Consider the following 27570-nt stretch of genomic DNA (forward strand, 5'->3'; position numbering starts at 1 on the left):
TTTGATATCCACAGTACTTCTGTAACTGCTGTAAATCTCTTGAAGGCATTGTGAAAGGTACCATATAAATGACAGTTCTATCTTTCTAAACGGTGTCAGACGAATAACAGAAATTTCACATGCTGTTCTTGCTGAAATTCAAAATGTCATAAGAGTTTAAGAACAATGTTAAAGGTTTCCTAGACTTTATAAGCTATGGACAATTGTACAGTCTCATCAGTTCTAGTACACAGACCTGCCTGTCTATCTGTAGATATGCAGTACACTTGTGAATCCTCCAAAGCTGGGGCCAAGTTGGTTTAAGGCCCAGGCTCTCACTCACTCGGTAGGTGACAAACCTCGATAGCATATTTTTGTGAAAATTACAGCAAAGTTACTTTAGGGGAAAATCAAAGGTTCTGGATGAAAGCAGCCGAAGGTTGACCGGGGCAGTATTTACATTAAAAGATAATTAACATTAAGAAATCCAGTAAAAATGGAAAGACAGACCTTTGACCACCACTAAGCTCGGTAAGGTTGTCCTTCCAGGCATCTCCAAGAGCTACTTTGAATTCAACTCCATCTAGAATGGTCTTGCCTTCAGGAGGTACCAACATGGCATTAGCTCCAGGAAGCAATGTGGAGAAAATTGAGCCAAAATCTTTGTCTACCTGTTAAGTCATAAAACAAAAATAATATTGGCCAACATACTAAGGTGAAAATACACTGATTACGGTTTACTTATTTCAGGAGCTTCATACAAGTTGCACATTCTACTTAGTCACAAATCGATAAGCAATCCACATCTTTAGATTCTCTACTTTAGATGTCAGTAATGGTATGGAGGTCCATTTAAGAGTTATAACATACAATAAATTCACACATATTTGAAACAAAAAGTCCACATGCGTTGAAATCATATATTAAAGTCTAAAAGGTACAGTTTGTGGAGTATTACAATTTTCAGTCCATTCCAAACTGATGCAATGAGGGTCAATTGTCTCATTCCAGACTTTTAGCAATCCAATTTGAAGAATGTATGTGCCTTCTTTAACCCCACAGCCGAAAGAGGCAAAAATGACAGTTGTTTTCTTTTTATTTATCAATCAGCAATAGGAAAGAAAGTCAAAATCAGAAAACATTATATTCAAAGAAAGCCCCAGGCAGTCTGACAACTTCAGTTTGAGATCTGTGAATCCTTTGCTTTGAATAATTAATCTTAGGTCTTATCCAATGAGTCCTAATTATTTCTTACAACTAATCACTAATATTCAGCCAGTAGCACTTGTGCTTTACTTGATGTAATTATTGACTTGACTTCTGCTTATTTTGCCTTGTACATTCTGTTTGTTCAAAAACAATGAAAACATCATCCATCCCAACAAAATACAGATATAAGCATTAACCTTTACCTGTTTCCAAGCAACATTGAGAGCTTCATTTTTCTTTTTATCCAGCTCTTCAATAGTTGAAAGAATTTTTGCTTTGTCATTTTGAACTATCCTTTTTTTCTTCATCAAATCATTGTACTGTGAACAAGCATAAAGGGAGTTCACTTAGAAATTATGAATGTTTCTCTTATGCAGTTGCACCTTTCTTACACATGTTAAAAATGCAGGTATCCCAGACAGACAGACAGACAAACAATGTGTGGTGGTGTAGTGGTAATGTCACTAGATGAGCAATGCAAAGGCCCATGCTAATTCTCTTGGGACATGGGTTCAAATCCCACACTACAACAGCTGGTGGAATTTCATTTCAATTAACAAATATCTGCAACATAAAGCCGATCTCAGTAATAGTGACCTTGAAAACTATCACTGATCATTGAAAACAACCATCTGTTTCATTCGTGTTCTTTGGGAAAGGAAATCTGTTAACTTTACTCTGTCTGGCTAACGTGTTACTCCAGATCCACAGCAATGTAATTGACTCAAACAACCTCAGTCTACCAAGTCATTCAGTTCAAGGGAAATTACGGATGGGCAACAATTGCTGGCCTTGCAAAAGACAGCCCACATCCCATGGAGGAATAACAAAATAAGGTGACCTTTAGATACCTTTGGACATAATTCTCAGCCACTTCATAGAAACCCACTTGTAATTTTAATGGGTATGCACACAATGCAATTACGTAGGACACATCCAACAGCCTTAAAAACCTTACGTGCTGTTTACAGTATTACTGCCAATCTTTTCAAACCCATGGGATATTTGTTCATTAGAAAACAAATAGTTGGCAGGAATGCCAAGTCAGAAGGTGAAACAAAAACAGAACTGTTCCAAATGCCAGCCCCCAAAACATCCACTCCTTCAACTAGAGGATAAACATGGCTCTTTATTATAGCTATTAACAAGGCTATAATTACCATTTTCAAAAAGAAAAACAGCTGCAGGGGATGGATATCACCATGTATGCATATCATTGCTCTTATTTAATAACTGAGATTTTTTTTTAATAGCAGAACAAATGAATCATGCCCAATACTTATAGAATAACATATCACATTGTTGGCAGGCCTTAATAAAAAGCTCTTATATGCAAAGATAGCCTTGAGTCACCTATAAGCTGCTATAATTAATAGGCAACTAAATATTATACAGTTATGTTTGCTGCAGGGATATTTTTTCAAGACTAAGTGCAAGGCCAAAGAGAATCCAATTTATTTACATTTAAGAGGACTTAAGGTGCTCTTGTATTAAGTAGAAAATAAAATAGCTCTGCCAACTGCCTGAACAGATATGCAGGGAATAAAGCATCAGCTCTATGAACATGAGAACTACAAATTTATTTTTGTTTCTTTTGTGTTCTAAAGTGATTTAAATGTAAAGTCATACCCGCTCCTCTGCTTGGCTTAGCATGCTCATTGCCCTCACATTCACATTTTTGCCCAGTGTATCTTTCTTCTCCTGTAACTGCTGAAGCCGCTGGCCTGCTTCTTTAGGATTATTTGCTTTAAAATCATAGACTGTGTTGGGCTGGCCAAAGAGATGTTTTTCAGAGGAAATCCACTCGTACTCCTTCAGCATTTTGGTCACCTGCACAAGTTTTAAATAGATCAAGAAAGGGAAGAGAGCTATTGTAAAGATCAACAATATAATTCCAACTTCTTAAACAGATCCTGCTAAACATTTGATTCATGAAGAAAATATCATTCTTTTTGCCTGCACTGGAAACTAACTGCCCAACTATTTGCCAAAAGCTTGCAAACACAATTTGCCTTCTGTATTCATTTGCACCAGGTTTGGAATTTCTAAGTAATTCTTACTCTGACCTTTAACAGAACACAACAACATTTTGGGTACTGTTTGCGTATTTAATGGGAATTGCAACTACGTTAAGTGCATGGAGGCTTATGGTCACCAGAGTGTCTATTATTTTAATAAAGATGTCAAGTTACAAGTAGTTCCATATTCAGCCTGACAATTGGAAGTCGCAAGAGATGGAAAGGAAAGGAAGGCAGGATTCATAAACGCTTAAAAGACCATGGGAAACCTTTATAGCATACAGCTACTACAGTCTACATCTCTGTCTCATTTACTGATCCCTCAAATGATCTTCCTCCAGCAGTCACCAAGACCAAAAACAATTCCCACAAACGTCTATCTCCAGCCTCATGCAGAGACAGAATTTTGACACATTGCTTGATTTAGAGTACAGTATCATTCTCCATATGAGATCAGTTTTAACCCATAACATAACCAGTATCAACCATCTCTCCCCTGAAACTCTACCCCGTACTTATCATTTCACAAATAGACTTCTCCAAGGCTCTCCTGACCAACCAGTCTTTCCCACTATTGAGCCACTTAGTTTTGGAACTTCATTCCTGCTGTCCTTATCATGTTCCGCTGACTTGCTGCATTCTAGCAAATTGACAGGTCTTTCTCAGACCCTCTTCCAACATTGGCCTAACTGTTGCTCGATATTTCAACCGTGCTTTCCAACACTCTCATCAGTCTTCCCTGCTCAGTATACCCCTGGTGGTCAGGTGATCCCAAGTTACCTCCTTGTATGCATATGGATAGTGTCACTAGTTTGTTTCATGGAGTAAAATGGTGAAAAAGTGAGAAACTTGATTCAAAGCATTAATTTTATAAAATTATTAAAATGTTAATGTAAGACAATGTAACATGAAACAATTTTATTTAGTCACTACAATCACTAATTCATTTTTATTTTCATGTAAACCTGCTTGCTTTCATCAGAATTCTAACAATTTTTAACTTTTATTAAAAGGTAGACCTAAACATGAGAAGGGGTAAAAGATCTTTTTATTTACTAGAGCATCAGAAACACCAGCACTTATAGATCTGAAATAGAAGTTTATGACAGACCTCAATATAGAAACCAACTGGAAGCCTGATTTACATTTAACAATAGAGACAAGTATTGATGGAGGATGTATTAAACAATTTGTCATGAACTTGGATCTGTTATGGAACTTTCAGTCAAGTAACAGTAAGATTTTACATAAATGTATGCTCAGTTTTTACAGCTGTGTCGCCATATATATTTTGCCACCTTCAATGTGGAAAAATAATTAGAAGAATAAGACAGATTGTTGGATTGGTGATGGAAGTTTACAAAGATTTAACAACGAATTTGCTCTTATCATTCAGGTTACATTCAAATCACTCTGTATAATTTAAGTTGCCATGCTCATGAGCATTTGAAAAAGTCATCTTGGCAAGGTTCCCAAAGGCAGTGGAAAGGAAACTACGCCCTGTGTTTGTGCCAGCCTTTAAAGTCTCTCTTGGAAAATTGGACGTGGAAATCAGTGTGCAGAATTGTCACCAACAGCAACTAACTGAGCCATGACTAGGTCATAGGAAGTCCACTCAAGGACCACCAACAATCTTTAAGGGTAGTGAAAGCAGATTATGACTAGCTCAGTCTTGTGGTACCTACCCCATTTTTTAAACCCACAAAATGCATAATTCCTGGCAGGATGGCTACTAATTTGTAATTGTACAGGAGCTAATCTTTCCTTTAATCACTTGTTACTTTCTCTTTATTCTCTTGTACTAACCTTAGCAGCAGCATCAGCGGTGTCCTTTTTATGTTTATTAATGTTGTGCTCCAATTCCTGAATTTTCAACTGTGCTTCATTTTTTTGTTTCACTAACTCAGATATAGAATTGGTTTTGATTTGTATTTCTTTATTCTGAGACTTTATGGCTTCCTTTTGTTTAGCCAGATCATTCTGAGCCTTCTTCACGGCTTCCTACAATTAAAAGAATAAGACATACATACAATTACCAAAATTACATTACCTCCACTTTGTGAATCATAGGTTTCTATTTCAATATATTAGTACCTTATTATTAGCCACTTCTTCAGCCATGTTTTCAATCTGTTCTTTGTAAGATTTGATGGCTTCATCCACAGCCTCAATCTGCTGTTTGTACGCAGTCTGTTCACGCTTCAACTCTTCCAGTTCCAAAACCAAGGCATCCACTTCCTACAGACACAGCATCACAAACTAGGATCAATGGAGGAAAAAAAAGCAAAGGGAAAGATTTTCCTAATTTCTCCTACACTTCATTTTAAAACACACAACTGAAAACCCTCGATCAAACATCCATTCAAAAGGAACCAGCTTTTGTGAATTGAAACAAGACTGAAATTTTAAAATACTTTAAAAAAGTATAAATTTGTTGAAGAGCCAGTGATCCTGAATAGGAAATGTGGAAAATCTATTTTCAAATTGAAATCTAGCTTGCTTAAAATCATATCTATGCCTTGATAAAAGAAATAATGTAGAACACATGCAGCATTTTTGTATAATCTGCTACAGGAGCATTACAAGATAGACCTGAAATATCTTTAAAAGGAGACATTTCCCTGTGTTTTCAAACTGGATAACATTTCTTTTGATGTGAAGGCAACCTACATGAACCACGCATTTGCCTTTACGCTTATTTTTAATTTTCCATTGCTTTTCTCCCATCATCCACCTTTGCCATAGAAACCAGGAGCATGAATAGGCTATTTGAGTTTGCTCCACCATTCAATTAAATTATGGCTGGTCTTCTATCTCGACGCCATATTCCCACTTTCTCCCATTCTTTGAAGCCTTTAAAAAGAGCAATCCACCGTTAGGTCACCTCTGATACTACTCTTGGGGTCATAAGAATTATCCAATCCAATTTCCTCTCTACACAGTGGGCAGGTGAATGTGAAAATTAGAAATTTAGTAATACAAATCAACCCTGCAACCTACAGAAATAATTTACTTCCAAAAGATCTGCACACACCTTTGACTCCACTTTTCTGTCACATATTACAGGGGAGAAAAAAAAAAAACAATCAGAGCTGTGCAACTTTGACTCGCTATCAATTGGATTTCACTACACACAACAGATCTCTTATTCAGACAAACTGGATTTGCGACAAACTATACATCTCATTGCAATGTTAAGCACCTGTTGTTTCCCTTTTGTTTTCTTATTGGACAAATCAGCCTTCTTTTTGGCATCATCAAGCTTTTTCTGAGCTTCCTTCAGTTCTTTCTCCCTCTCAAACTCTGCATTTTTCATCTTGTTTTCCAAGATCTTGTACTTTTCTTCAGCCTTCTTTTGAACTTCTTTTGTTTTTTTAAGTGTCTCTTCGCACTCACCTAAAATTAAAGGACATCATAAAATCTGTGCCACTTTAAGGTCACACTGCAGTACTTTTTACTCAAACAGCCAATGACCAATTTGCTTACTGCAAATGAAAAAATAGTTGTCAAGACTTTTGTGGAAAGTAAACTATAGAAGGAAAAGTCTTGCAATGTGAAAAGGACAGTTTCAAATACTAATCAAGAAAATGCTCCTTGCATCATTAATTTCTTTTCATTTGTATTTGAAGAAATTTAATTTACAGGAGGTGGCAGAGTGATGACAGAGTCACTGGATCAGTGTTTTGGGTTCCCAGATTTACAATCTGAAGGCATGGGTTCAAAACCCACAACGTGAAGTAGAGACACTGGAGTTCAATAAAAATATGGTGTTAAAAGCTAGCCTAATGGTACCCACAGAATCATTGTCAACTGTTGTAAACACCCATCTGGTTCACTAACATTATTCAGGAAAGGAAATACAAAATCCTTATCAGGTCTAGCCTACAAGTGACTCCAGTCTCTCGGTAAAGTAATGGACTCTTAACTGTCCTCTGAAAGAACCTAGCAAGCCAGTTCAAGAACAATTAGGGGTGGGCAATAGACATCGGCCAAGCCACTGATGACCACATCCCTTGTATCAAAAAAAAGGTTATATTCAGGTCACTTTTACGAATTCAAGGCAAGTTATCCTGGAGAATTTAACACCTTCCCCAGTTTCACATTAAACCTCTCATGAATACTTGTTTGTTAAATCAAGCCTCTTGGGCAGTTCCATGCATTCACAAAATTTACTTTTGACTTAAGTCAGAAGGTTTTCTATAAAGAAACTCATTACTGAGTTTTAAAGCTTGAACAATTTATGCCATATGGTTTCAGATTATAAAGGTAATAGTAATTGCTGATTCTCTTTTTTGAAAGAGACAAAGTTCAGTCAAGGTCTTCCCTTTCCAAAGCCATGTTAGCTATTGGAGCTTATTTCATTAGGTATTTTTCCAGATTACTCTTTTAACATACAAAGCAGTAGATTCAATTCTAATGATTCACCCCACTGTTGCTGTTTATCATTTTTAGTAACAATGTTAACAGAAACAAATGCCAGTCACCATACTGCAATGCCATCTCCCAGAAGTACTGCAAAGTAGCCATTTTACACATTAACATTTAAACGCACTTGGCAACATGTATTCAAAATTGAGGCCTTATAAAATTGCATGCTGGAGTATATACTTCTTTGACGATATCCTGCTTTCATGAAAATTATGCTTAAAATTTCACTAATTCATCCCTCTGACTCCTTACAGTTATAGTATCAAATACCAATAGTTTTTTGAAGGGTTTCAAACTCCTCCTGCTGTTTATGGTAGGAGCTCTGCTGGAGCTTTACTAATAGTAATTCTTCCTCCTGAGACTTTAATTCGCATTGCAGTTTCAGCTCTCGGTATCTGAAAAGATTTGAAAGAAACAAAAAATTTGTATCATCAAACGGAACACATCAGAACACAAATAAGGGTGTTTTCATTTTATTTACTGAATCGTTTCGGCTTAAATGGTTAAGTGTACAGTCAAGCCTTTCTCTTTCTTGTTCTTTGTTAGGTCTGTACTTGTCATCCTTTTCATTACACTGCCAAAATTTAATCCATAGAACTTCACCGACCACAAACTTTAAATCTGGCCAGTGCCTTTTACATAGGAGTCCAAAAGCATGCAAATACAAAAGTACCTCTTTCCAGCAGCCCAGCTTTGCCACTACCACCTGACTTTTCAAAAAATAAGTATGATTTATACCCATGGAACAGAACGCGAGGAAAAGTTAGAATCAAATGGATTAGCGTGGCTCAAAGTTGGGAAGGAGAATGAAGAGAAGGCAGATATTTGTTTCTGGCTCTATTGGATATTCATTCAGAATCAGAAGGGAAAGGTTTACAAAATAACAGTGGGCACTTGGACTTACAAAGGATCAGTTGTCAACAACATTTTTGCAATATACAAATAGATAGTGGTGAAAAGAAGGTCAGTGCTGGCTACTTGGAACATTTTGAACTCCCTCTCAAAAAAAAAGCAAGTCCCAGTTAAGGCAAGTGGATCCTTAGGGGAGGGTATGGCTTGTTGGCCAGCAACTGGTACAGAGAGAGAAAAAAATAAGGCAGAGAATGAATGATCTCAATTATTATGTCAAAGAGGTTCATGGGCTCTTATATTTTGGAGGCAAGGGTGGAGAACAGCCTAAGAACAGAGTCAATAATGGGTAAAAAGAATAGAAATAGCTTTGTTTGTGAAACTGTGGGAGGTTTGAGCAGAGGGCAGCAAGGTCTGATAGCACCAAGAGATCCAGTCAGATTTGATGATGAATGGTTCAACTACATGTACGTCATAAACATTCAAGTCAATGCCTGTTGAACTTAAGGGAACAAATATGGGTAAAATACCAAAGGAGAAAGCTTCAAATGGACAGAGAAGGCTTTTACTTGCACGCGAACATCAAAGACAGAGGTAAGGAAGCGATTCAGCAGATTGACAGATACAGATATATTTTGATAAATGGAAGGCCAAAGGCTAGACACTTTCAAGTCTTAATTAAGTTAGAAGTCCTGTAATAAAATGTAGTTGACTTGCAGATACACTGGAGGTTCCTTACAGCACCAATTAACTAAAACCCAAATTCAGAGATGGGTGTGGCAGATGAATGAGTCCATGAATTGATGGAAGTTCAGATTATCTATGAGCACACTAATTGAGATTTTCTTGAGGAAAAGGCATTGAGAATTGAGATGGCATATAAAAAGGAAAAAAAAAAGCAGGTCAGACAGAGACTGTAGAGGAAAAATAACGTCAAAATTTCAAGTAGGTGACCTTCCAACGGGACTGGAATAGGCTATACATGTTACAGTTTTTCGGCACATACACAGAGGCAAGGAAGCTATTGTGTGGTGGGGTGTGGAATGGAAAAGGGTGGTTAATGATTAAATAACAAAAGAGATTGATGATGTAAGGAGTTATTAAAGGGATAATGAAGAAATAAAAGATGGATTTGAGACAGTTTACAATCACTCAAGGAACTCAGTCGTGGTCTCAATGATGGGTGGTGTATTCCAGAAAAGCATTAGATGATGTCATCAGCAATGAAAAACAGGCAACAAGCAGTAGAATAACGGCTGTTGGGAGCAGTGAAGGAGAATGGGAACTAGCAGGAACAGACTGATGCCAGTACAATGGGGACTCAAAACGGTCCCAACAGAGAAACACAAAACCCCAACTCATTAAAGAATACGTGGAAAATGGCAGTGGCACTGGAGTAAGAGTGAAGTTGAGAGTTCTAAACATTAACTCCTAGTGCAAGTTTTTTCTTGTAGGCTTCAGGATCCTGTCATCAGGTTCAGCTGGGAGTCAGAATTGGAGAAGAACAGTCATTCAATTTCAATTTCTCCTGAACTGGCCAAATAACGTCCAGAGAACGGGCTCTGCATTCAATTAAAGATGATACGTGGGCCCTGGGCATTGGAAAGGTGACCTCAATCAAGATTTTTAAAATTTAAAATAAAAAAGCCTCTCAACTGCTGAGCCATTGTTGTATGGTTGGAAGGGATGACCTTGAAAACACCACCTGTGGGGGCTGCTGAAGCCAAGCAAAACAGGAGGGCCTCTAAACTGCCTGGAGCTCTGGCCCTGCTGCTTATGTGCTTGCAGGCAGCTGCCTTGAATCTTGAATGCCTCTGGGGACTTGAAGACAAACTAGGAAACTGCGAAATAATTCCACATGAACCCCTAGCAGTTCAGGAAAACAACATGGAAGTGGAATGGAGCCAAGAAGCCGATCTCTGTGCTTGCCCCATTCAGGGCCTAAAAACCAGAACCCAGTTGAGTCTGAAGCTTGTGGATGCAAGCCCAATTTAGGCTGACAAAGAAGTGTTGTATCAAGGGACAACTTAGATTGTCTGAGCTGCCTCTCTTCAAGGGAGACATAAAACAGAAGCCCCCTATCCATTTCAATAGTTCAGTTAGTTTTGGCAATAGAGCTCTCTCTGCCAGTTTTCTGTTCAGCATTTCTTCTTAACAAGCACCACAAACTGATCAACTAGTTACTCATTTCATTCCTGCTGATAAGGTATGAAGGGTTTCTTTATGTCAATAAGACAAGCAAACCTATTTCAAAACAGTACATTGCATGTGAAGCACGTTGAAGGTTTCTGATAGATTTGTGTAACACTCTGCCAAGCCTAAGTTCTCTCCTTGCATTGGGGAGGATGGGGAGTGGGGATGGAGACAGTTAAAATGTTAACTTGCACAAACAGTTGTTGATTTATAACCATCTGCATTTTAAATAATCATATGGATAGAATAAATGATGTTTTAATAACCCAAGGAGCAGACATACTTTTCAACAATATTCTGGAGACTTGCCAGCTCTTTATCCACTTGCTGCAATTCAGTTTGTTTAGATTTGAGCTCATTCTGGACATCCTTCAGCTCTTGGAGTTTAACCAGCACAGACGCAGACTGCATACGAGCACCTGGTTAACAGAATTAGTGCAGAAAGGGTCACAAAGCTTGCAAACGAGAACGAAAAGCACCATATAAAAGCACATAGATAACAAGGTGTAGAGCTGGATGAACGCAGCAGGCCAAGCAGCATCAGAGGAGCAGTAAAGCTGACGTTTCGGGTCTAGACCCTTCTTCAGAAATGGGGGAGGGGAAGGGGGTTCTGAAATAAATAGGGAGAGGGGGAGGTGGATAGAAGCTGGATAAAGGAGAAGATAGGTGGAGAGGAGACAGACAGGTCAAAGAGGCGGGGATGGAGCCAGTAGAGGTGAGTGTCGGTGGGGAGTAGGGAGGAGATAGGTCAGTCCAGGGAGGACGGACAGGTCAAGAGGGCGGGATAGGGTTAGTAGGTAGGAGATGGGGGTGGGGCTTGGGGTGAGAGGAGGGGGATAGGTGGGAGGAAGGACAGGTTAGGGAGGCGGGGATGAGCTGGGCTGGTTTTGGGATGCGGTAGGGGGAGGGGAGATTTTGAAGCTTCCTCCCCCTCTCTCCCTATTTATTTCAGAACCCCCTTCCCCTCCCCCATTTCTGAAGAAGAGTCTAGGCCTGAAACGTCAGCCTTCCTGCTCCTCTGATGCTGTTTGGCCTGCTGTGTTCATCCAGCTCTACACCTTGTTATCTCAGATTCTCTAGCATCTGCAGTTCCTGCTATCTCATATAAAAGCACATTCCTGCTCACTGTAGCCTATTGTATACCATGGAAACAAAGGGATGGCCTTCATTTTAACAGGACCAAATAATGACGTAGCCTGATAAAACTCACAAATCTAAGCAAAATATCAGACTTTGCTGGAAATGGTGTTCTACTGCATTGATTCTTGGGTTGCAGAGTAATTTTGTCCATTAGATATTACTTTTGATCATTTTCTTTCCCACAGTACATGACTAAACACCTAGATATATTTATCCCTGATCCAATTGATACTTAATAATCTTAGAAAGGCAGTTTGCGAGGCACATGTAAATTACAAATATCTGGCTAATTGCTGAGCACTGTATTTGAAAATGTGGCTGTACACGGGTACCAAGTGAATTTTTACTGCAGAAACCAAGGGAATGGTTCAGCGAAGTTGCAGTCATTCAATTCAATAACCAGTTTACAGCAAGTCTTGATGTGACTTGCGACTGCAGTTGTGTGGGCAAATGCTTTGAATCTTGTCTTTCCTAATCATTTATCTGTACATGAAATACATTTAAAAAACAACTGTGAATGAGGATCTTAGACAGTGCATTGGAGGTCAGCATATTCCAAATCAATCTAACAGGAGTCAAGAGATTTCAAGAGCTGCAATGTAAAAATGCTGAAGGAACCTATTTATGATGGTTCAGTTCTGTTTCTCTCAAAGTATCTTTGTTTTGTTTTTAATTATACCAACATTACAGTTACCACAAATCTACTGTTTGTAGTCAAGACTATTCATTGATTTGCTGTTCAATGATTCTGATTAGAAGTATATAGCCCAAGCTGATAAAATGGTTAACTTACAAAAGAAAAATTGTGAGGCATATTTTATTTGATAAACAGAATAGTGACGGTTTCAGCATCACATTACTGAACATAATTATTTCTTTAGTATTATTAAGTAAGCCAGTTTCAGACTTCAAGTACAAGCTATTCTATTTAAGTACTGCGAATTGAGAAAAGACAAGTTTTGTATTTGGTTCTTGGAGGGTATAACATACCAACTGAGGTAATTTTAGTGTGGTTCCAGGATACTTTTTTTTTTAATGATGTGGTCAAGAAAGTATGAACACAATAGTGTTTGAGCAATCTGTGCCAAATAGATAAGAAAGCTAACCTCCACTTAACGTTCCCTGTGGGTCAAATGTATCTCCACCAATCGTGACTGTCTTCGTCATTATCCGAGGATCAAAGGTCACCTTCTTGGCATTATCCAAGCAGTCACATACTAGCACGGACCCAAAAACGTACTCCATTGCCTTCTTTAATTCATGCTCATATCCAACAAGTGACAAGGCTGTGTGCACATTGTCCACACCCACCTGAAGTAAAGAAGCCAAAAAAAATACTATAATCAGGTGTAAAACAGGCAACATACTGGAGTTTTATATACAGTTGCATAGACTACAGCACAGATGTGCTCATCTAGTTTCCATTAAATGCATTTGTGCTGCTTATCACCATACCTTGAACTAGTATGGTCCACACTGATAATTTTTTCTCCGTGAATTATCTAATGGATGTGTTACAAATCTTAGATTTGTGACTTCCGGTCTCAGACTTCTTCAGTGACGGAATTATTTTCTCCACATTAAATTCAAAGAACCAAACACCACGAGTGAAGATCCATTTCTTGCTCTTTTGTGGTGTTTTAGACCAACAATCTGGCATTTAAAGCATATTCTTCAAAACTCAGCTTCACTGGGCTAGTCATGTGGCTTGCATGGAGGATTCTCACATAGCAAAGGCAGTGCGTTACAGCCAGCTGAACCTGGGGCCAGCATCACAGAACAACTCAAACTTAAATACAAAGGCAATCCAAAAACCAACTTCACAGCTTGTATAGGGATCCAGCTTACATGGGTAAAACTCAAACAGACACAAATGGAGAAGTCGCTGTCTTCAAGCAATTTTGACATTTATGGAGAACAGAGTTAAATGTCTCCAGGACTACCTAGTGCTCATTCCTCCAATATCGACTTTGTATGCAGTTTTTGTTTTAAACTTGCTCATGGGATGTAGGAATTGCTGAGTAGGCCTGCATTTATTATCCATCCCCAATTGCCTGGAGGTGGTGGCAGTGAGCTGTCTTTTACACCACTGCAATCCTTGGGGAGTAGGGGCAGACACAATGCTGTTACTAGAATGCATTGAAAGAACTCAATCAAGATAGTCACAGCAAGTTACCTGTCATACAGAGTAGTTTTTAAACACTAAATATGGTCTAGAGATAGTTTAAACATTCGTATGTACACAATTCATTTTACAAAGCACACATACAAACAAACAAGAGTGGACTGTATATGGAGGATCACTATTAAGTTCACAGTCCAAACGTTTCAACATTCTGGGCTTACCAGATTTTTGGCTGTCTTAACAACACTTTCATTAATACACTTAGCAGAAATTTTGTTGAGTGGTATGATGGTGTATCTTCGTTTAAGCTCCCCTTTTTCTAACAGTTTCTTGCCGGTTACCTAAACAAAGAAACAGCATTGAGTAAATTGTTATATTGATCATTTTTAGAGCAACATTAGTCCCAGAAGCCTTAAAGGAACGACATCGGCATTTAGGAGTGGCAATATGATAAAATTTGTTTTAGGTTAATTGGCCTGTGCTAATATAGGTATTATCTGTGCTTTTCATTTACCTCAGTGTCCACCACGACATTATACAGACGACCTCCAGCAACCACTTCTAGAGCTGTTGCCGTAGAGATATCTTTCACAGAGAGAAGAGTGGCAACAAGACCTTTCACACGATTAGAGTCCCAATTTTTTTCAGGATCCCTAAAGTATTGAAGATTTTGTTTTCAATTAGATTTTAACAATAGATACTAAAAAAGATTATTAAAATGCCAGTTGAAACCCAATTCCCACTCTGATAAAATTCCTGCAAAGTAGTTAAATTATAAAGGCAGATGTTCCCACATTGTGACAAGCATGTAGGAAAAGTAATCAACAACATTGTACAATTGAAGAAGACACTCAATAGAGAACATACCTCCACCATACTGTGCTACTTAACATTACAAGTATGCAACTCTACCTTGAAGCCTTTCCCTGTTTCGTCTATGCACTAACTACAGAATTGCAAAGCAAAAACAGCATTTCACTACGAACCTCTAATTTGAGGAGGCTTCAGTCCAATGTACATCCAACAACTTACACTGAAAAGTCTGCTCACATTTTAACAGTAAAAGCAAGATCAATTCGCTCCACCTCCCAAAGTTAATGGGTGCTTTATAAAAAAAAAAATCCAGAATGCAGAGTTTTGGCAAAAGCTAAATCAGTTCTTCTTTGGGCCATACCGTAAATGTGCACCAGGCTTCTTAAAAGCTGTTGATTAGTTTCTTAGATATGTTGCTTACAAGCAGATAAATAGACTAATGAACAGGGGGAAAATTACCTACAATCAACGTATAGTATATAATTTTTAATGTATTTTAAAATGTTGTTAAATCAGCTGTAGAATCAAATCTTTCTACATGAAGAATGAAAAGTCAAACAAAACTGCCAAAAAATTTTAGAATTTTTTTATTCACTCGTGAGACATGCATTGCTGGCTTCGCAGCAATTTTATTGCCTGTCTCTAGTTTCCCATGGGAAGGTGGTGGTGAGCTGTCTTCTTGGACTACCGCAGTCCACGCACAGTAGGTGGACCCACAATGTCATTTGGGAGGGAATTCAGGATTTTGTCCCAGAGACAGTGAAGGAATGGCAATATATTTTCAAGTCACAATGGTGAGTGACTTGGAGGGGAACTTGGAGTGGTGATGTTCCTATGTACCTGCTAGAATGTTAGAAAATATACTGTCACATTGTTAACTTTAAGATTTATGATTGCATTACGATAGCTTGTCAAAACAATGTGCACCCGCTTGTTCTACAGTTACCCGCAATAATTAAGGTTTTAAAAAGTTATCTCTGCAGAGAAGTGTTTTATTCATATGCACAATTATATTGACATACAAACTTACTTGTATTCAAAATTCAAACTAGGGAACTTTGCCATCAAAGCTTCATAAGACTCTCTCAGTTTGTTAACCATCCGTGACAGTCCTTGGCGCTGGTCCAAAAGTTTCTCCTCTCTCCCATCTTTAAAGGAAATAATGTTAAAACACATGATAACACTAATAAATAAAGCTTTAGTGCTTCTGTTCACATTGTACAAACATTCAAATTAGGAGTTGGATTAAACCATCTGGTCCCTCAAGCCAGCTCAAATCCTGCTTATCACCGCAAGGTCTTAAAAATACCCAAATGATCGTGCCCCCATCTTTCTAGAAAAAAGAACTCCAGAAGACTCCTTATTTATAAACTGTATCCCCGAGTTCTAGTTTATCCCACAAGGGGAAAAGTCCCTTCAGTGGCCATCCTGACATGTCACCTCAGGATCCAACAGACTTGATAAGACCACCTTGTAATCTTCTAAACTCCAATGGATACAGGCCAACCTTCCCACAGAAGACAAATCCTTCACCTCAGGCATCAGTCAAGAAAACCTTACCTGAACTGCTTCTAATACAATTATAGTCTTTTCTGCTATTATGCGTGTTTCGTCAACACAAATTGGCTGTAACACGATAGATGAGTAGGTGAACACTGTTTGTAAAACGCGAACTTTCACATACGTGTGTTGGCTATTACGTGATTCCACCCCCAACACCTTAAGTGTCACAGTGCGCGGAGAAATACAATGTTTACGTCAACAGAGTCTCCGTGTCAACATGTTCAGTTGACTTGTGAGCTTTATGGTGAAGTTCTTTTTGACAGATACTCCGTAATTTTCATGCTATTTCTATCTCCAAACACAACCTCTTTCCTTCAGCCCATGAACCAAAGCTTATTATTTACAGCACACGTTTAAGGGGCTAATTGCAGCTACTGAGGGGGATAAGAAGGAGTGGTCTTCAATTTTGGAAGAGCTTTAACATGAAAAATGCTATTGCCATTATCATGAAGGCCTGGGGTGATGTCAGTTAGGACTGCTTGCATGAAGTTTGGCAGAAGCTTCTCCCAGATTTTATTAATGATTTTAAAGGCTTTGAACCATCAGAGGAGCTCCCAACAATTAAAGAACATTGTGTTGTTCTTGCAAAGCAAGTTGGATTGAAGAAGTGGAGAGTGAGGATGTTGAAGAGCTGCTGGAGTCCCATTGTGAAGACCTCTCTACAGCTGGTCGACAACAACTTGTTGCTGAGGAGGAAATGGAAGCTGGAGATGAAGAATTAGTCCAGGATGCATCACAAGAGCTTTCCACTTCTCTTTTGTCTTTTATCCTGAGGTAAGTTGAGAAGCAGTTGCAGCTTTTAGAAGACAATGATTACAATGCAGAACCCAGCAGGATAGCAGGTCGTAGAATAAGGTCTTATTTGGCACCCCATGAACAGTTTCTTTATGAAAGAAGAAAAATGGCAAAGCAGCAAAAACTGGATATCTTTTTGAAGCCAACCCCCAAGAAACAGTCGGAAGAAAATGAACCACTTTGGATTGACTATTTTTCGTCCTAACCCTACAACCGTAACTGCACCTGAAGGTGATGATGATGATGACGACCCTCAGCCCCCGTCTTAACAAGTCAGCAATCTCAAACCATCCTCTTCCCCCATCAAGGTATCTTCAAATTTTTTCAAGATAATGAAATAATACAGTAAATTTAACACTATTAGGTATGAATTTATCATTTATTTAAACTGTGCTATCCTTTATGTTAGGCTAACTACTATATTTGTTTCGATTTTCAGTAATAATTTTGGTGGTCTGACCCAACCTTATTTTTACCATGAGCCCTGTTATTTTTATTGTGCAATTTTCTGTAGTGCGAGGTCGCACAAGAGCACAACTATCACGTTACAGCAGAAAGGACAGTATATCCTTTCCTAGGACACCAAAACTGTACCTTGTTGTTTCTCTGTACAAATGTACCAAAACATCTGTTTTTATATTCCATTTGTTTTACATCATTTAGAAAAACAATATTCATTTTGCCTTCTGCATACTAACCTTTTGTGATTCATCTACCAGGACACCCAGATTCCTCTGTACCACTGACTTCAACAATCTCTCTCTATTTAAATAACATGCTGCTTTTACCCACTTTGTTAATCATCTGCCAAACTTTTGACCATTAATTAAACAATCCTTATCCCTTTGCAGATTTGTAGCTTCTTCACAACTTGCTTTCCTATCCCATCTATTTTTACATCTTCAGCAACTTACATCCAATCCCTTTATCTAAATCATTGATATAGATCATAAATAGGTGAGGCCTAGCACACAACTGTGTAGCAGTACACTTGTTTTTTCTTACCAAGCTGAAAACACCACATTTGTGCCCCTTTCTTGTTAAGTAGACAGTTCTGCATCAATGCTAATATGTTACCTCCTCTACAATGACATTTTATTTTTTATAGTAACCTTTGATTTGGCACTTGTCAAATGCCTTAGATTTGAACATAGGAATAAGGAGTCTGATCCACCATTTGACCACATCACTGTTGATTTGAATTAAACCTCAATTCTACATTCCTGCTTACCTCTGATAACTTTTCATCCCTTGCTTCGCAAGAAGCTATATAAAATCGATACACAAAATACTCAAGGACTCTGGAATCTCTTCCTAAGAATGTGATGGAAGCAAAAACTCAATGCTCAGAAGATGTTCACCCAAGCTGTTTTAAATGTGCAATCCCTGATTTTTAAACAGTGACCACTAGATCCACACTCCCCCTTATTTGGAAACATCTTTTCCACATCTACCCTGTCAAGAAACCTCAGAATCCTGTGTGTTTCAATCAAGTGATCTATTTTCTAAACACTGCCTATCTAGCCAGTCTAGCTTGTCCAATCATTCCTCTTAAGACAATCAACTCATTCCAGATATTAACCTGAGAACCTTCTGACTGCTTTGAACGCAGTTACATCTTTCCTTAAATAATGTAACCAATACTATCACAGTACTCTAGGTGCTGTCTCACCACTGCCCTGGTATAACTAAAGCATACCCTCACCACTTTGTATTCAATTCCCCCTGTGATAAATAATAGCTTTCCTAATTACAAGCCATACTGCATACTAAGCTTTTGTGATTCGTGCATGAAAACATCCAGACCGCAACGCATCTCAGAGCTCTGTCACTTCTCACCCTTTAAATAATGTGGTTCTGTTTTATTCTTCCTGCCAAAATGGACAATTTCACCTCAGTACACTCCACTTGCTACATATTTGTCAACTCACTTCATATATTTTTGTAGCCTCCTTATGTCTTCTTCACAACCTACTTTCCTACCTTTGTGTCAACGGCAAATTTGCCCAATGTACTTTCCGTCAATTCATAAGTCATTCACACAAATTGTAAACAGTTGAGCACAGAGCATGGATTTCTGTGGGGACACATTACATGTCACATCTTGCCAATGTGAAAAAAGATCAATTTCAATCAAACATCCATGCCAATGTGCTACCCTACACAATAACCCTTTACTTTCCTCAACAATGTTTAAGGTGGCACACTCAATGGTTCCTGTTTATCCACAGCATGTGTTATCACCTCAAAAAACTTTAATAGATTGGTCAAACATGGCTTCCTTGTCACAAAACCATGTTGACTCTGCCTGGTTACATTGAGCTTATCTCAGTGCCCTGCCATAACCACTTTATTAATAGCTAGATTTTTTCTAATGACAGACATTAAGGCCTGTTCTACCTCCCTTCCTTGTTGAATGAAGGAGTTACATTCACTACTTTCCAAGATAATGGGACTATTCAGCAATTAAGGGAGTTTTGGAAAATTAAAACCATTACATCAGCTATATCAACAGCTATTTCTTTTAAGACTCGAAAAAGAAGTCCATCAGGACCCGGCACTTATAACCTGCTGCTCCAACAATTTACTCACTACCACTTCTCCAGTTATTCTGATTTTCCTCGAATTCCACCTTGCCTTCCATTTCATCAGGTAAAGAATGTCCCAGTGGTACAGTTCCCACTTTCTCCAATCCTGGTGTCAGTGTCCCATGAATTTAAAATTTATTTCTCCAACACCAATCTTAGAGCCATGCATTTAACTCTCAAATCTTGGTCACCCTATGCCAAGTTGCTTCTTGTTCAGGGTTACCTTTGAGGTTTAACTTAGAACAAAACAAAATTAGTCCCAAATTGCTCACTTATCCACAGGAGAGCTTGTTTGAGAATCCGACCCATGTCATTGGTATGTACATGACTTCAGCCACTAGATTCTCCTTCTCAACTCAAATTCCTCTCCAACCCAGGCACTGGGCAGGTAACAGAACCTTCTGGACACATACTCTCAGCTGCAGAGAATTGTGTCCATCCCCTTTACTGTACTATCCATTACAATTACTATATTGGTATTTAATCCACCACTTGAATTGGTTCCTATACCATGGTGCCATGGCTAGTTTGCTCATCTACACTGCAAACCCCACTTAAATTCATAAAAGCTGCTAAACCTCAAACCCGTTCAACAATTGCAAGGGCTAAAGATTCTCCACTCCTGGCTTTTCTATCCCCTTCCCTATCTCACACCTTCCTATTATTGATCACAATGCAAAATCACTTTATTTACTGATCACACAATACATTTTCATATTTATGAAAAATTACAAATATCAGTTGGAGGCTACTTTTGACTCAAACAGAACTACAATGCAATGGAATATATGTTTTAATACTGCCAATATTTTCACTCATAAAAGATTAAATAACAAAAACAAAAGAAAAAATACAAAATAAATATGGGAGATTAGCACAAGCATTTATCATTTGAAACATGATTAGTCAAAATTGATACGGTATTACTACTTTCAAAAACCTTACGAACCTTCATAATTCAGTTTCCGCATTTCTACTTCTAGTTTCTCTCTGCTCTTTTTAACAGCTTCAAAATCATCCTGGTTTTTCTTGTAACTACTGTCCATCTTTTTCACTTCTGCCTGTTTGGTCTTCAATTCTTGCTGGGTATGTTTCAATTTCATCTGAGCCTACAGTACAAGAGCAAAATACCTGAGAATTTAATTTTAGATTTTTTCATTAAAATTGAATTGGTAACATTTATAAATTTATGGTGGTGCAAAAGGCAACTTACTTTGTAAATAATTCTAAAATGGTTCTATATTAACATGTATAAACTTACATCAAGTTACAAACTTTTTTTTTGCACTTGTGTCAGACTAAGTAATTTAGTATGAAAAAAATCATTTCAGACTTTGGCCATAAGACCGTAAGATACAGGAGCAGAATTAGGCCATTTCGGCACATCGAGGTCTGCTCCACAATTTGATCATGGCTGATACATTTCTCAACCCCATTCTCCTGCCTTCTCCCTATAACCCTTGATCTCTTTACTAACCAAGAACATATTTCTCTGTCTTAAAGATACTCAATGACTTGGCCTCCATTGTCTTCTGTGGCCAGGAGTTCCACAGATTTCCAACCCTCTGGCTGAAGAAATTTCTCCTCATCTCAATTCCAATGCCCCCTCCACTCAGAGGCTCTGCTCACAGGTCCTAGACTCTCATTAGTAGAAACATCTTTTCCACAATGACTCGATCCAGGTGTCTCAGTATTCTGTAAATTTCAATGAGATCCCCTCCCCCATCCTTCCATACTCCATCAAGTACAGACCCAGAGTCCTCAAATGCTGCTCGTACAACAAGCCTTCACCCCCGGGATCAGTCTTATGAACCACCTCTGGACTCTCTCCAACACCAGCACATCCTTCCATAGCTATGGGGCCCAAAGCTGCTCACAACATTCCAAATGTGGTCTGATCAGAGTGTTGTACTGCTGAGGCTGTATATCTCTGTTTTTATATGCTAGCCCTCTTGAAATGAATGCTAATATTGCATTTGCCTCTAAGGTTTTGGAGTAGATCTGTAGCTCGGGTTGTGGGTGTTGAGGTTGGTTGGCTCGCCAAGCTGGTTTGTTGTTCCGCAGACGTTTTGTTACTGTGCTTGGTAACATCCTCAGTGCAGCCTCTGAGGAAGCGTCGGTGTGTTTTCCCGCCTGGTTTTTAAATTCTGGGGTCCGTTGCGATGGATTGCCTCACTTCCGGGTTTCCTCCGTAGTGGAATGTATATGGAGTCGAGTTCAATGTGTTTATTAATAGCGTGCTTCGTGGAGTGCCATGCATCCAGGAATTCTCGTGCTTGTCTCTGTCTAGCCTGTTCCAGGATCTTGGTGTTGTCCCAGTCGAAGTCGTGGTTCTCCTTGTCCATGTGGATTGAGATGAGTGAGTATTGGTCGTGTCTTTTTGTAGCCAGTTGGTGTTCATGTACTCTTGTTGTTACTTTCCTTCCTGTTTGTCCGATGTAGTGTTTCTCGCAGTCTCTGCAGGGGATCTTGTAGATGACATTGGTCCTGTCCATGGCAGGGAGTGGGTCTTTAGTTCAGGTGAGCACTTATCGTAGGGTTGATTTGGGCTTGTGTGCCACTCTGATGAGTGTGTCGGGGCATGTAGAATCTTTCTGTGGAGTAGATCTGTAGCTCGGATTGTGGGTGTTGAGGTTGGTTGGCTCGCCGAGCTGGTTTGTTGTTCTGCAGACATTTCGTTACTGTGCTTGGTAACATCCTCAGTGCAGCCTCTGATGAAGCATCGTTCCCTGCCTGGGAAAAAGATTCTAAGAAAGAATCTACACGCCCTGACACACTCATCACACTACCCTACATCAGGAACACGTCAGAACTCATCACAAGACTCCTACGACCGCTGGGCATCAGAGTGGCACACAAGCCCAATCAACCCTACGACAGGTGCTCACCCGAACTAAAGACCCACTCCCTGCCATGGACAGGACCAATGTCATCTACAAGATCCCCTGCAGAGACAGCGAGAAACACTACATCGGATAAATAGGAAGGAAAGTAACAACAAGGGTACATGAACACGAACTGGCTACAAAAAGACACGACCAATACTCACTCATCTCAATCCACATGGACAAGGAGAACCACGACTTCGACTGGGACAACGCCAAGATCCTGGGACAGGCTAGGCAGAGACAAGCACGAGAATTCCGGAAGCATGGCACTCCACGAAGCATGCTATTAATAAACACATTGAACTCGACCCCATATACATTCCACTACGGAGGAAACCCGGAAGTGAGGCAATCCATTGCAACGGACCCCTGAGTTTAAAAACCAGGCAGGAAAACACACCGACACTTCATCAGAGGCTGCACTGAGGATGTTACCAAGCACGGTAACTAAACGTCTGCGGAACAAACCAGTTCGGCGAGGCAACCAACCTCAATTGCATTTGCCTTTCTAACTGCCATCTGAACCTTCATGTTAATATAAGAGAATCTTAAATTCAGACTCCCAAGTCCCTTTATGCTCAGATTTCCAAAGTCTTTCCCCATTTAGAAAATAGTCTATGCCTCTGTTCTTCCTACCAAAGTGCATAATCTCACACTTTCCTACATTCTATTCCCTCTGCCATATATTTGCCCATTCTTCTAGCCTGTTCAAGTCTTTCTGCAACATCCCGAAAAGGATTTTTAAAAAATTGAACCCCTAGAGAGCCAGCAACTGCAGGAAATTCTTTCTAGTCATGTTTGTTTCAAATCTCAGCATTAGTAACTTGATACTAAAAGAATATTAAAATAGTGATGTAACTACATACAATTGTAGTCCTTTGTGAGGACTACTGAGGACATTTGGACTGTTTGCAATTTATCATTTCATTCTGTATTTAGCTAACTTGTATTTTATTTAATGTATTACAAGAACAAAAACTTGTATATTTATAACACTAACATAGTGAGACATCCCAAAGCAATTCACCAGTTTCATCAAATACAATTTAACTTGAACCACATTAACAGATATTAGAGTTAGATGAAGTGGTAATCTTTAAGGAGCATCTCTTAAAAAAAAGAGGGGAAAGAAAGATAGACAGGCTGAGGTTTGCAGAATTTAAGGACATGGTGGTTGAAGGCACAGCTACCACTGATGGAGAAATCAGACCTGGGGATGCAGAAAACAAAATTGAATGAGTATAACTATCTCAGATATTATCTGGAATTGGAAAAATTATTCAGTTTTGCTTCCAATTCCCATCGTTCTGTCACTTTAACCACTTCCCTTCTGTTCCTTGACTTCTTTGTTTCCACTTCTGGTGATAGGCTGTCCATTGACATCCATTACAAGTTTATCGATTCCCAATGTTACGTTGGCTACTGCATACCCTGCTTCCTGAAAAGGAGTCCATTACATTTTCTCAGTTTCTCCATCTCACTCACATCTGTCCCGATAATGACATGTTTCAGAGGGATGCCTCTGACATGTCCTCCCTTTTTTTCTTAAATCAAGGACTGCCACTATGGTTGACAAGCTATGTCTGACCCATTTCATGCAGCTCGGTCCCGAGATTCCCCATCATCCCAGAACAACAATAAGATTCCCTCATCTTTGCTTTCTATATCACCAGTCTATGCATTCGAAGGATCATCTTCTGCCATTTTCGTCCGAACCTCTTTCCCTCCTTCTAGAACAAAGAGCTCCCATTGTCCTTCTTTTCTGCCTGACCAGACTCTACATTCAAAAGATCAAACGGTCCCACTCTGGCCTTGCCATTATAATAAACCATCATGCTCCTGTACTAAAATATCTGTCTTGGGCCTGCTACAGCATTCCAACAAAGCTCAATGCAACCTGGAAGAACAACTCGCATTTTCATTTAGGTACTTTAAGCCCTCTAGTACTCATCAACAACTTCAAAGCATGATCTATGTCCTCAATTTTCATTAGAATCCCGCACTCTTGGCTCAGTCTTGTTGATTTTGCTTTCAGCAGAACAGACTTATTTTCTGCATTTCACACCTACCCCTTACACTGAATTCATATCTTAATTTCTCCTTTACAACCATAAGCACTGTCTGTTGCTCTGGGCACCCTCACCATCTGTTCTATTTACCCATTCTCTGTCATAGCATAATAACAGCATATAAACCAATTTCAATTTCATATCAGACTAAAAATATTAGCTCTATCTCTCTCCACAGATGCTGTCAGATCTGCTGAGTTTCTCTAGCATTTTGTGATTTTATCTCAGAGGAAGTTACAGAAATAGGGGGAGGCAAATCACTAAAGGGGTAAAAAAAGCATGAAAATTTAAAAAAAAAAATCAGTATTAGCTGAACATTGCTTTTTAATTTGTATTTTAACTTCAAATACCATATTTGCATTGTGTTCACTGCCACCACATCCGTCAATGAAACTACAACACATTTTAAGAGATCATTCTATAGTGGCTTAAAAAGTACTGCGATGCTATTTTAAGCAGATTTGAAGCTGAATATCACAGTTTTTATTTTGTGACTTCAGTAGATTAACTGTGAAACGATAACATTCACCAGTATGCGGACGCCAAGATAGCTTGGTGCTGAGAAACAGCAGAATTCTGAAGAAACAAATTCTTAACAATTGCTATTAAAGCTTCATATTTACATGACCCATTAATCAACTACTGCAGAATTAATGGAATCTCTTCAAGTTAAAAGCAGTCACAAAGCACAGTATGCTTTACAAACCTGCTTGGCTTCTGTTTCTGCCTTGCTTATATCATTCTTGCAAGCCATCATCTGACCAGCAAGTGTGGCTGCCTCTCCATCCTCATTGCTGGAGAGACCTGCAGAAACTGCATTGAAGTGTTGCTGAGCAGCTTCCAGAGCCTTGTTATCTTTCTGACTAGTTTCCTGTAGAGTGTTCAGTTCAGATGATATCTTTTTCACTTCTTTTTCCTTAGCTATAACAGCTTTACCATCCTGGGAAAATAGAGGTAGCAGTAAGCAAAATAAAAGATGTAAAAGCAGATACCTACATGAAATCAAGGACAGCTTCAAACATTCTAATCCACCAAACACCAAAATTTGTTTTGACAATTGTCTCACCTCCTCCATACTTTTGACAAGCGCTTTCTGTTTCTTTTCTTCAGCTTTGAGGTTGTCTTTCTTGGAATCATAGGTACTTTGCACTTTGGCATCCATACGATGAGCATTAGCCACTGCATCTTCCAAGGACTGAAGCACTCCACCAACTTCCTGCAAGACAAATCCTAATTTCAACGTCTCCCTTAAGTGAAAAAAGCAAAGAGCAGGGACACCATTCAACATAAACACCATTCAACATAAACCCAATTAGTCAAGGAAAATACAAAAGGAAATAATTGGAGAAAATGACTGTAATCCAGGTAAGAGATGGGGAACGTGTGGAGATACATACTCCTTGTGATTGGAACACAACAGAAAATGTCTGTATTTAATACTTCTGTATGAGTCAGTAAGCCAGAAAACACAAAAGCTGGGTTTTTACATCAGCTCACACAGTCATCACAAACCTTTTAGGTCTTGAGTACAATTTTCAAAATGAACTTGTCAGGTGAACAAGCAAAACATAAGTACTGTTTATCATTGGAATAAACACTTTACAGCAACATTAATCAATCAGAATGAACATTCAGTGCTTTGCAACTAGTGTGTACCTCATCTCGGATTTTTTCCAACTCATTGACTTCTTTGCTGATTTCCTTCACTTTCTTTTCACAATCTGCATTGGTTTCTTGAAGTTTAGTGATATTGTCTTGCATGGACTTCAGATCTTCAGCAGAACGCAACTTGGTCTCCTCTGCACAAACAAACTGGTATGCAACGTACAGACGGGTAAGATGCTCTATCTCACGCGTTATTTTCTGGAATTCCAAATATGAGGATCTTTCCTACCAGTAAATGAAAATGAACAATCAGAAAGGAAAACTTTAATCAGTTAAAAATCAAGCAATGTATTAAGAATGGCAAATTTTTGAATTAAAATATCAATTCAAATGACCTACAGAAAACCTAACTGGCAAGCTTTACCATACCTTTAAAGATTTTAAAATTCATTGAAATATTACATATACAGAAACAACACTGCAGCTCATATCCATTGTAAAGTCCCATCCACTCTTATGTTCCCTTACTTCCTGAATTTTAACCTCATCTCAGCTTTCAAATCCACCCGAGCCTTGCTCCTCTCTATATCTCCCTTTTCTAACCCTAATCTTCCAATTTTAACTGTTGCACCGATGCTGACCATACATTTGGTTTCCTAGGCTCCACACTTTGGAATTCTCTTTCTGAACGTTTGCCCTCCTGCTCCTCTTTCCCTACTTCTTTAACACACTCTTCTTTCACCAAACCTTTAACTACCTGTTCCAATATTTTATACTGTAGTTCATGTCAAATTTGGTTTGAAAATTACACTTGTGAAAAGCTTTGAGAAATTTTGCAACTTTAAAAGGTACAACATATATACAAGCTCGTATGTTATAGACAAGCTATACACTTAAAAAAATTCAAGTCCAGTATTTCAAGCCAATCAGACACGAATAACTGTTTGAACACAATTCATCAGTTTAGACAATCTCATCAGAACTTTCACCCTTCCCCAATCTTCTCTTCATAGATTTTGCCAGACCTGTCTTTGGAGTTCCCCCAGCACTTTATTTCAGATTTCCAGCATCCACAGTACTGCACTTTTATTATAATCTTCCCTCATACTTTGAGCACAATTGTATAGACAGTTTAAGGTCCTTGCAAAGCCAACAACCTCATCCACAAGAGACAGTAGGAACTGCTGATGCTGGAGAATCTGAGATAACAAGGTGTAGAGCTGGATGAACACAGCAGGCCAGGCAGCATCAGAGGAGCAGAAAAGCTGACGTTTCGGGTCTGGACCCTTCTTTTTCTGAAGAAGGGTC

At 38.9% G+C, this 27570-nt stretch overlaps 1 protein-coding gene across 1 annotated transcript in view; it reads right to left on the minus strand.

Moving 5' to 3' along the window:
- The window catches only part of smc2 (structural maintenance of chromosomes 2), a 46858-nt gene that overhangs the window by 5245 nt on the left and 14043 nt on the right, over positions 1 to 27570 (minus strand). The window contains exons 7-22 of the mRNA XM_020529775.2: positions 26314 to 26547; positions 25724 to 25873; positions 25364 to 25597; positions 20650 to 20809; positions 15785 to 15902; positions 14456 to 14594; positions 14163 to 14282; positions 12923 to 13127; positions 10960 to 11095; positions 7905 to 8029; positions 6409 to 6602; positions 5301 to 5444; positions 5013 to 5207; positions 2818 to 3018; positions 1392 to 1508; positions 490 to 650 (exon numbers count right to left, since the gene is read on the minus strand). Of these exons, the coding sequence (XP_020385364.1) occupies positions 490 to 650; positions 1392 to 1508; positions 2818 to 3018; positions 5013 to 5207; positions 5301 to 5444; positions 6409 to 6602; positions 7905 to 8029; positions 10960 to 11095; positions 12923 to 13127; positions 14163 to 14282; positions 14456 to 14594; positions 15785 to 15902; positions 20650 to 20809; positions 25364 to 25597; positions 25724 to 25873; positions 26314 to 26547 (2633 nt within the window). The remainder of the gene's footprint in view (positions 1 to 489; positions 651 to 1391; positions 1509 to 2817; positions 3019 to 5012; positions 5208 to 5300; positions 5445 to 6408; positions 6603 to 7904; positions 8030 to 10959; positions 11096 to 12922; positions 13128 to 14162; positions 14283 to 14455; positions 14595 to 15784; positions 15903 to 20649; positions 20810 to 25363; positions 25598 to 25723; positions 25874 to 26313; positions 26548 to 27570) is intronic.

This window comes from Rhincodon typus, chromosome 3 (assembly GCF_021869965.1).
Source record: "Rhincodon typus isolate 14 chromosome 3, sRhiTyp1.1, whole genome shotgun sequence".
Classification (NCBI taxonomy): domain Eukaryota; kingdom Metazoa; phylum Chordata; class Chondrichthyes; order Orectolobiformes; family Rhincodontidae; genus Rhincodon; species Rhincodon typus.